Raw genomic sequence first — 10,929 nt, 5'->3', positions numbered from 1 at the left:
GCTGCACATCTGAAGCTGTGTAAAGGAAAAAAAAAGGTTCTGACCCACATAAAGATATATTAAGAAAAAAGGACCTACGGGGTGAAGAGTTTCTATAAGGTGGAGAGCATATCCACAGAAAATAAGCTCAGCTCATGTAGTAACATGGACAGCACTGTATATTATATATATATATATATATATATATATATATTACAGTGTATACACACACACCACTTAAAAGAAGACACATTTGTCAAAAGATATTTTTATTTAGTTTAAACATACATGAATGGAACAAGCAGATAAATCATAGTGTAGAAAAGATTAAAAAAAAAATTAGCCTGAAGTTTTAAAGTCTGTTTACGGACACCCGCGGTTTGCTTTAAAAACCCATTAAACTGACCGTATGCAAGCTGTCCCCAATCTGTTTTTGTGCAATTTCAGAGGAATCACGGCAAATGAACAGCATGTGCAAGTGTGAACGAGGCATAACTTGGCTACATCTGTACATATAGATATTTATGGACTTTTTTGTAATTGGGATATGCCCTACAGAAGTGATTACTGGTGCACACATTGTTCTGGACTTCCTCAGGACGAGCACTTCAGTTTTAGTGGGATTTGATATTATTGGCTGCTGAATCTTCTAATTTCTGAGCTGATAGTTTCTGAACAAGCTCTTCTACAGCAATTTTAAACACAGGAGTGGGGTCCTAAAATACAGAAAAAGGAAAATAAAGAGTTTGACGATTTTGCTTCCAATGCAAACACAGATATGTAAACATGTTGCTGGGAAATAGAGTAAAGCTGGTCATACATATATTTATCTATAGATAAAGATGCATCTGCTGTAACCCTAGGCCTACACAGTGACTTTGGCTGCAATGCCCTTCGTGCAACCAAAGATCACTTTGTCACCCTGCATCTACTTTACTAATGTAAGTGAATGAAGTTCCAGTACAACCAAGAGGAAATTTCAACTTCTAGTCTCAAAAAAATAGATAAGCAGTAGTCAAATGTTTTGAATAAAGGTTGTAGCACCTTTAAGGTTGTAATGCGACTAAATTCACTTACATTAATAAAGGAGTTACAGGATGACACTGAGAACTTGTGTTGTGCGACAGTAGTTGCGGTCAAAGTCGTCATGTAGCCAGAGATATTATTTGTGTACCAACCCCATACATCAGATTCTTGATGGATTTCACTAAATTTAGTACGACGGACAGAGCAGAAGAAGGGCGGCGCTGGATGGATGAAAGCTGTGCTTCTTTAAGTGTATGGACAGCTTATGCAATATAGGATGCCCAATATTACATAGTATAATAGTAGTTTTGCAGATTTAATACGGTATAAACACTAAAATAGCCTAGAATTGTATCCAGACAGTACAATATGCATCCTGAAATTTCAATAATTCATGACAAAATAGAAAACTGTGGCATGTGAACATATCTCATCCCATTTTGTTGATACTTACCTTCTTTTCTATAAGTCTTTGTTTTTCTACAGCTTCTTCTAATGTTAAACCGATCCATTCAGCCTCCTCCAGTGGGATTTCAAACTCCTGGTCAGGTGAAAAAAATTGAATATTGCCATTCCTCCGTTATTCATCCTAGACATTTATAAACACATTGACAACGGGGTGTAACCCTATACAGTCTGCTATACTAGCAGCACTGACTGAACAGTATGAGTTTGCAGGGGTGCTCCTAAATGGTAGCACCTAGTTGTCAATTTATTCATTCACTTCTAGGCAGAATAACAAAGAACATAACTATGCAGAGATAGAATAGGAATCCCCAGAATTGTTATAGCATGGGAGAATACAGTTATTTACTAAGAGAGACATGTCAGGAGAGGTAGTAGATCCACCATATATGGGGGATTTATAACAACAACTGCAGATATGAGGAGATGTCATTCACTGACAACCAGACTGCTGCTTCCATTTTAGCTGAAATATAGATGGTAGAACACTGTTTTCATCTCAATATGCGGCATTCAACCCGAAATTGATTGATTAGCTGTACTGATCTAGCAACAAACAGAATGAATCCAAAGTCACGTAGGTGAGAAACCCTGAACGGCAGACACCACTGCCATATGTGGTGAGTCTCACAAATTCAAAGAGTCGAATACGTACCTTATACTTGTTATAAATCTGTTCTCTCTTTGCTGAATCACTGGGGTGAAGACTTGGATCTTTCTTTGCCAGGCGCATTAGCATTGCCCTTTTCAGTTCCATTCCTAGCTTTGAGTGCAGGTCCCTCTGTGGAGTCTACGATACATGGACATTACTAGTGACAACTAGAAGTTTTACTTGCAGCCATACGTTTTACCCAGCACTAGCATGTACTAACATGTCAGTATACTGCAAAAAAAAAGAGGTATTGAATAGAATATGCTATTCTATACAATGATATCCAATAAAACATTTTTACAGTCTAATCAGTGCCATATGTTGCAAGCTTCTGTTGGAGTTATACATTAGGAAAAGCTCCTCACTAATATAAGAGGGGATATTCACATGCTATGAACATCGCCTTGTCAGCAGTAAAGTCTACAACCATTGAGAAGAACTTTATATTTCCATGCACTGACATTAAGTTTACGTAAAGAAACACTAAATCTAAATTGTTACTTACTTTTAGGATATAAAAGTCAAAACCATAAGCAGCATCAATAAGATCCAGAGTCCTCATTGTAACAGCAATAGAAAATGTTGTGTCCAGAATCTCACTGTACAGCTCTCGAGTAAATAGCTGAGGTCTCCAAAGTCTCTTCACTCTTGCAGAAAGCTATAAAATATGGAACGTGATGAGAAAGTAAACTATTACAATTGTGTTACTAGTTGTCCTCTCGCAGTAGTCTTTCTGATATTGTCAAATTATTTAGAGATACAGCTTATTAAATTGATTCCGTAAAGATGCAATTTTACTAAGACAATCCTTTCCATAAAAATAAGCTGCCCAATCGAGCAGATGATATTGTCGAAGACCACCCCGAGACCTGCAGGAAATAGCAGATATTGATATTATATGCATTTCATCCAGCTTCACAATGGCTATTGCAAGGGAAATTAAATGTTACATGGCACATGTTACCTTATCATGAATTACAAGGTAACATGCGCTAGGCTGAGACCACCAGAGGGGAAGCTGCTCTCACCTAGCAGGTCTCCACTCTGGCTAAAAGAAGGGGTTCCCTAGTGGAAATCAAGAGTTTTCACCCACTAACAAGACATATCCCTTTAGTACATAAAGGTGGAGATACTTTCAAGTACAGTAGACATACAGGTTATAGAAGACAATCTCATTGTTGTGAATGTTTATGGTCTTCACCTTATCATTATTTGCATATCGGTAGCCTGTAATCCAACCTTCTCCACCCCAAAGTCCTTCATCCGCCTCAGGAGGAAAGTAAGGCAGCACTGGCACATCTTGGACACGTTCTCGCTGCCCTGAATTTGGGTTTAATCTGTATTTCAAGCCATGTGGCTTCCAATGTACTGGAGTGGGCTTCTCTGTATCATTCAGAGATTTCAGGTAATGCGCAGGCAGGCGAGTATAAATCCCTTCCTTCAATTTCAGGGATTTCCAGATGGCAGGTGGGTACTTGTGAAGAGGCATCACTGGTGGAACAGAAAGAAGACAGAAGCAAATAATTACAGTATTTAGACTCAACAGTGGGAATTCATTACGACTAACATGAACTGTGATATGTGTGCCTCAGTGAGATAACCCTAATGTATTCTTAATGTACTAAAAAGCATTAAACTCCATGACGCTGGGTTCACACCAGCACCTGATGAGTGTTTTGCGCTCTCCACGGCGAAACCATTTTATTTTTAACCGGACACAAAGTCCTCTTTGTCCGACTTTGTGTCTGGTTAAAAAAAAAAACCCGATTTCGCAGAGGAGAGCACAAAACGCTCACAGGAGCTCACGGCCGGACACTTTCCAAATCCATTCAAACGAATGGGTTTGAAAAATGACTGCAGGTTTTTGTCTCCTGTCCAGTTTCGGGCAGGAAACAGAAACCTGCAAAATGGAGACCAGGGCACAGATGTGAACGAGCCCTGAGTTAGGCAGATCTCCCTGTGCCAGAAAGTCAAATCTAAGCAAGCTGGTGTGAGTTATAGTGAAAATACAGGTCACTTAAACCCATGCTCTTTCCTTCTAATCCCTGCCCACTATTAGGAAAAGTACCAAGGGTCACATTTTTCAGCCAAAGAAACCGTGGGGACTTGACCCCGTGAACAGTACAGGCTTGCATGCTACCCCTTTTGCTCACTGACCAGTTTACTATGAAAACGGTCCCAATAGTTTAATCCATGATAAAATATGGCAGATGTTGTATGAATAGGCACTTAGGCTGAGACCACATGTTGCAAAAAAGCTGGATTTTTTTGTTGCAGATCTTGCTGCAGTTTATTTGAGTCAAACCCAACAATTGCTTCTAAAGAAATGGGAAATATAAGCCGCAGTTATACTTCTCACTTTTGATAAATCAGTTCCAGCCTTACGGTGATGAAAAATTTGCCTCAACTGCACACACAACAATCCTGCATACAAAATAATATTATATATATATATATATATATATATAGTAAGCCGAACTATTGTCTGCTGAGGGTTATTTAAGAGTTCCAGTTACTGGGCTGGATTTTTAGGAATGGCAGGTAGGTTGGTAGGGGGACCTGTCATTCCACCCCTGACCAGTCCACACTTTGGAGATGTTCCGGCAGCGATGTTTGCAGCCACAAAATCACTGTCGCAAAATAACGCGGCGTATACAATCCAGGCTCCCATTGAAATCAATGGGAGCTTTTACGGCGCTCAAAATCTCACACGCCGTATACGTGCCAGGTCACGCGGCACATTACTCCGTGTGAATGGACCCTAAAGGTATGTGTGGAATAGCCTTTCCAAAGGCTATGAAAGGATGTGCTTAGTTAAAAATGACTTTTCCCAATGATAGAGCCCCTTTAACAATTCAACACTTGAAAATGCCAAGGCTCTGAGTTTGTTACTTGTGACAGGTTGGAAGACGGCGCCTGCCAGGCCGCACAGCTAACACTCCCAGAGGTGAGGCAGCCCCACCGACTGGATCCACAACACACTCAATTGAAACCACTCCATTCTAGTTTCAGCCATCAGACCTCCCTGCTCCCCGATCAAATATAGATGTCCTATCCTAAAGCTCAATATAAACTCTTAGAAAGCCCCTTTAAATGTCCTAGGTTTGGGATTTTATTTGTTGGGATGTGTAACAGAACATGCATAGGAGACAGCTGCAGCCATACATCTCTTCAGGAACTTATCCAACAAGATGAAATCCCAACGTCTCATCCTTCTGTGCCTGATATCTGCTGTCAGGAGAATCTAGGGCTCCCATACACTATGAGATTATCAGAAGAGCCCACCATACACTATCAGGGGGATAACCATACACTGTAATTGTTGGAAGGTTCATTACATGGTCACCAGTCCAACCAAAATCCCTGTGTTCTGCAGACATGTACTAGCTCACACTATAGAAGCACACAGGACAGGCGCTGGATTTCACCCATCTTCCTGGTCCGTACTCTCTATTTTACATGGTACCATCTCCAGCACTGAGCCCTATGACCATGGGGTCTGCCGATCCTCTCAATATATGTAATAGCCAGAGCACACTAGTCTACGGACAAGTACCGCTCACCCGGCTCTAACACAGGACGGACATCTCACCGGTAGTATCGCGATATCTGCTCCATCTCGGGTGTCACTGACATTACTGATCACATACCTGCCTGTCGCTCTGTTAATGACACTACAAGGACATCCGGAAGTGGGCACGTGGGTCACGCGGCTGCCGCCTTACGGCTCTGTCGTAATGTTATGAGTGTTTATGGGAAACACGTAGTTTGCCGCAATACCTTGTCTTCTATCGCCCTCTCCTGGCTGAGAGAGATAAGACGTTTTCATTTCTGAAGATCCTGGACTGGAGTTTTCGTTTTTCATGGCACAAAAGTGTCACGTGCTCTGTGACTGGAAATATACTAGGGAGGGGCGCTACTGGCCTATGCAGGCAGATTATGGGCACCATGCCTAGGTACCTATAGCCCATAGGGTTGTGCCTAAATACTATACTCGGTAGGGACCTGGCCCTTATAAGTTATAGCAAATAGCCGGCCCAATGTAGTCAGTCTGGTAGTCAGGAGAAATGAAGTGAATTGGCTAAATCCCCTACTTCAGAAGGACCAGATCCTTACCAGTCACAGTACATAACCAACATTATAGGAGACGTTTATTTTCCAATTATTTGTAGGGACCATATCTGCCCCCTATTGGTCATGTCTTAAACTCTTAGGGGGCGTTCACACAATGTAACGCGGTGTTGATTTTGACACGTAAACTCATGTCAGAATCAGCACTGCAAAACAGAATCCCATTGACATCAATAGGTTCCGTTTAGTGCGCGTAACACATTGAAATCAATGGGAAGCTTTTTAACCCATTGAACAGAAGTCAATGGGATTCTGTTTTGCAGCGCTGATTCTGACATGAGTTTACGTGTCAGAATCAACGCCACATTACATCGTGTGAATGCCCCCTTAGGGTATGTTCACACAGAGTTTTTTGGCAGCGGGTTTTGAGGCAGAATCCGCCTCAAAATCCGCTGCCAAAAACGGCTCCCATTGACTTCAATGGGAGCTGCTCACTTCTTTTTCCACTATCTAGTAGCGGAAAATAAGAAGCGACATGCCCTATCTTGCCATGGATTCTGCGGCTGACTCAGCCATGGAGTCTGCAGCGCAAGACTCCCTCCCAATTAGGCCCATTCATTCAGGCCTAATCTGGAGCGGGATGCTGATGCCGTTACGGCTAGCCGCACGGTATGTCACACGCGGAATCCATTTTCCGCCATGTGAACATACCCTTATAGTAGTCAGCTGCTACATCATGGCCTACACTGACAGCTTTCAGCTGGATGTACATTTGCACAACCAGCTGAAAGCAGCGATCGCTCACTAACGGGGAATCCTGTACCAGATTCCCCGTTAGTGAGCGATCTGGACGACCGCAAGCGTGCCAGCAGAGGGGGCTCTGCATGCCCTCTCTGGCACGCATGCCATAGGTTCGCCAGCCTTCTCAAACTGAACTGGCTATTTACTATGCTCCATCTATCTATACTCCATCTAAGTGGCACTATAATAAGGGAGAACTACAATTAATAGGGGGACACTATAATAAGCGGGAAATAGAACTCATAAGAGGGCAATATAATAAAAAGGTACCATAGCTGATAAGGGACGCTATAAATGTTGCGGCTGTAATCTATGAGGAGATACTATTACCTATTAGGTGGTACAAAATGGATCATTATTATCCTGCGTAGGCACAAAGAGGGTTTTCCTGTTTGGGGGACAAAAAAGGGAGTAAACTGCCCCCAGTTTCATGTCTCCCCTCCATCCCTGCCCCCAATATAATGTTTCTCTTCAATCTCTGTCCCCAGTTTCATGTCCCCCCCCCCTCCATCTCTGCCCCCTGTATAATGTCCCCTCTCCATTTCTGCCCCTAGTATAACGTTCCCCTTCCATCTGTGCCCCCTGTATAATGTTCCCTCTCCATCTCTGCCCCCAGTTTCATGTCTCCCCTCCATCCCTGCCCCCAATATAATGTTTCTCTTCAATCTCTGTCCCCAGTTTCATGTTCCCCCCCCTCCATCTCTGCCCCCTGTATAATGTCCCCTCTCCATCTCTGCCCCTAGTATAACGTTCCCCTTCCATCTGTGCCCCCTAGGTTACTGTTCATAACATAAAAACACTGATATTCACCTTTCTACTCGATCCCCTGCTGTTCTGTCTTCAGCCTGTCTGTTCTGCTTCAGCGCTGAGCTCCGGGCGCATGCGATGACGTCATCACATCGTGCCGAGACAGCTCCTGCATCCTTCGATACTGTTTTCAACTCATCTGCGTCCTCCGGATGATGAGTTGAAACCAGGACATACATCCCGCTGACCGGGACTGCAGGACATGACCCTGAATCTGGGAATGTCCCGTAAAATCCGGGACAGTTGGGACGTATGTCTTATCATCAGAGTATAAAGCAACCTGCTTGTGTGCTCGAATTAAAAGGGGTCCTACATTCCTTACGAAAAACTGCCACAGGGGCTGGAATCAGGGTGGGGAGGAGGGCTTCTGGTATACAGGTACATTGATTCGTTTCCAGTGCACACTGCAATTATTCTAAGCATATAATAGGTTTGTTTTAATTCTTTCCTTTGTAAATGAGAGGTATGATTGTCAGGTGACTTTTTTTTAGGGTGTTGGCTCATATACATTTACTATCTAAGGCTGAGGCCCCACGTGGCATAAACACAACGGTTTGGACCACAGCATTTTACAGTCCATGCAAAGTGAATCCCATCCACATATACTGGAAAAATATGCACAGCGGACACACTGCGATTTCCAAAACTGTCGTGGTTTCTGAAATTGCAGCATGTCAATTATACCTACAGATATAGGTATTGGTTTCCCTATAGGTGTAATGGAAGCAGAAAGTTTGCAGAAAAAACTCCTGCAGGCTTTCTGTGAAAAGTGCTGCAGGAAAAATCGCCATACGTTGCCACCATATTTTCCACCCACAAAGTTCCACCCCTGATATAATTATGAACTGTTCATGACAGGAATTTGCATATATTCTTTAATATATATAATTGAGCTGTAGCCTGTCAAGTGCAGATCATAATTAAAGGTGTGAAGTGATGTCTATCAATGGAAGAGCTACCATTGATAGCTGGGCGTAAGACTATACTCGAAACTCAAGGTCGTAGGTCCTTAAAGTGACTGGTGAAGAATAACCGCCGGAAAACGACCTTTGAGTTCACACAGATGTTCAACTCAACGGAGCGACACATTTCGGAGCGAACAATCTGGCAAGAACTCAAAGGAATGGGTCTCAACAGTTAATCAGCCACATGAAAGCCATTGGTGACAGAGACCAACAGATGTCAGCGCCTGTCATTTGCAAGAGACCACAAGGATTGGACCCTAGAGCAGTGGAGAAAGGTCATGTGGTCAGATGAATCACGTTTCACATTGTTCCAGAGTGATGGTCGTGTCCGGGTGTGACGAGAAGCACACGAAACACTTGATCCCGTTTGCGTCGCTCCTACTGTTCAGGCTTCTGGAGGCAGTGTCATGATCTGGGGCAGCTTCTGTTGGTTTGGACTGGGTTCAGCAATACTCTGCAGTAACAGAATGACATCCGCAGGGTATTTGGAAGTGCTGGCAGACCAGGTGCATCCCACTATGGTCCACTTCTTTCCTGATGGAACTGGAGTATTCCAAGATGACAATGCACGCGTACACCGAGCCAGAATTGTGCAGGAGTGGTTTCGAGAAGCACAATAGTTCTTTCAGTCATATGGACTGGCCTCCGCAGAGACCAGATTTGAATCCTATTGAGAATCTCTGGGATGTGCTGGAAAGGAACCTGCGCTGTCACTCACCACCCCCCAATGAATCTGCGTAACCTGGGCTCCCTGATACTCGAGAATTGGATCAAAATCCCCGAGTCTACACTGCAGAAAATTATAGACTCCATGCAGGGGCGAACCTGCCCCTTTCGCCGCCCGAGGCGAACTACAGAAAGTCGCCCCCCCCCCGAGGAGGGGGCGGAGCGGATGGGGCGTGGCAAAGTACAGGGGGCGGGGCTTAGCACCGTTCGCCGGCAGAGAGCAGGCACGGAGACGACCTGCTCTCTGCCTGAGCGTGAGAGGAGGCTGCTGGAGTAGCGCTGCTCCAGTGGCCTCCCCAAACCACCAGTGCTAAGCCAGTCCAGGACAACTTGTCCTGGACTGGCTTAGGTAACCAAAAATGCTGCCCTCCCTGAGGCCCTGGCATAGCGCCGCCTGAAGCGGTCGCTTCAGGTCGCCTCATTGGAGATGCGGCGCTGACTCCATGCCGAAACGGATGCATGCTGTTATTCGTGCTCGTGGTGGCCCAACTAAATGTTAACACTCATGACTTTTTTTTTTTGGCCAGGCAGTGTATGTATTGTTTTTTGTTTTATTAATTTTTAGGTTTTCATTTTATATAAAAGTCATTTGACATAGAAAAAGGGAATTTTAGGGTTTATTCATTCATTAATTTCATACATTTTATATAAAATTTTCACAGCATCGCTGGTTTAGTACTATAGACTGAAATACACGTGTATTGCAGTCTGCAGAGGAAGTCAACCTATGCGGACGCATAGGCTGACTTCCTGAATCTGGGCAGGATCAACCAGGTATCTGGGGGCACCTAGCAGCCTGAGGTCACTGGCAGGACCCTGGGCTGCAGAAGATACATATGGGCACCCCCTGATCTCGCCGACGGGGGGGTTCCCAGGGGGACATTAGACATCACTGAACCCCTTGGATGCTGCAGTCATCCAAGCGGTTAAAACCTCCAACTGGAACTCAGCTCTGACTGGAGGTTATGTCAGATACAGCTAACACCCACTCCCGATGCTGCCTGTGGGCAGGCGGCAGCTAATATCAGGGAAAGTTTGTTACTGCAACAAACTTACCTGATATGGCCGCTACATGATACATGAACCTATCAGGTCCCGATCATGTCTCCGTGGACACCAGTAGCTATTAGCGCTGTGTTCACTGAGTTCCTGACCCTTGGGGAGACCTGATCCCCAATTTAGCACGGTCCGTTTATAAGAGCCAGAGAAGAAGAAAAATACGGCACCGAGCCGACCCTAGTGTAGTAAATTCAGCACAAGTATGAGTAAAGGTAAGCAAATGGAAAGCCGCTCACCTTGGGGGGTTGTGTAGGACACAACAACCCCAACATTTAAAAAGATGATTTTATAAGAGCCGACATTTATATACAGTGGGCGGTCATGAAGCGGGTAAACCTGAAAGTTTACACAGTAAATGTTTCTTATCACATTATCATG

At 44.1% G+C, this 10,929-nt stretch overlaps 1 protein-coding gene across 3 annotated transcripts; it reads right to left on the bottom strand.

Moving 5' to 3' along the window:
* Positions 1–272: 272 nt before the first annotated feature.
* MRPL28 (mitochondrial ribosomal protein L28) lies at positions 273–5,868 on the bottom strand. Of its 3 annotated transcripts, none has more exons than XM_075284031.1 (6): positions 5,773–5,868; positions 3,324–3,613; positions 2,628–2,780; positions 2,126–2,260; positions 1,460–1,546; positions 273–695 (listed from the first exon to the last, which is right to left on the bottom strand). In XM_075284031.1, exons 2-6 carry the CDS (start codon positions 3,609–3,611, stop codon positions 594–596), a joined length of 765 nt encoding a protein of 254 aa, XP_075140132.1. In that variant the 5' UTR covers positions 3,612–3,613; positions 5,773–5,868; the 3' UTR covers positions 273–593. The 3 variants fall into 3 exon arrangements, with proteins under 3 accessions (XP_075140132.1, XP_075140134.1, XP_075140133.1); XM_075284033.1 differs by lacking the exon at positions 5,773–5,868 and adding an exon at positions 5,715–5,772; XM_075284032.1 differs by lacking the exon at positions 5,773–5,868 and adding an exon at positions 5,686–5,766.
* Positions 5,869–10,929: the final 5,061 nt, after the last annotated feature.

This window comes from Leptodactylus fuscus, chromosome 8 (genome assembly GCF_031893055.1).
Source record: "Leptodactylus fuscus isolate aLepFus1 chromosome 8, aLepFus1.hap2, whole genome shotgun sequence".
Classification (NCBI taxonomy): domain Eukaryota; kingdom Metazoa; phylum Chordata; class Amphibia; order Anura; family Leptodactylidae; genus Leptodactylus; species Leptodactylus fuscus.
The sequence above is the reverse complement of the archived record's forward strand: the minus strand, read 5'-3'. Positions and strand labels throughout refer to the sequence as shown.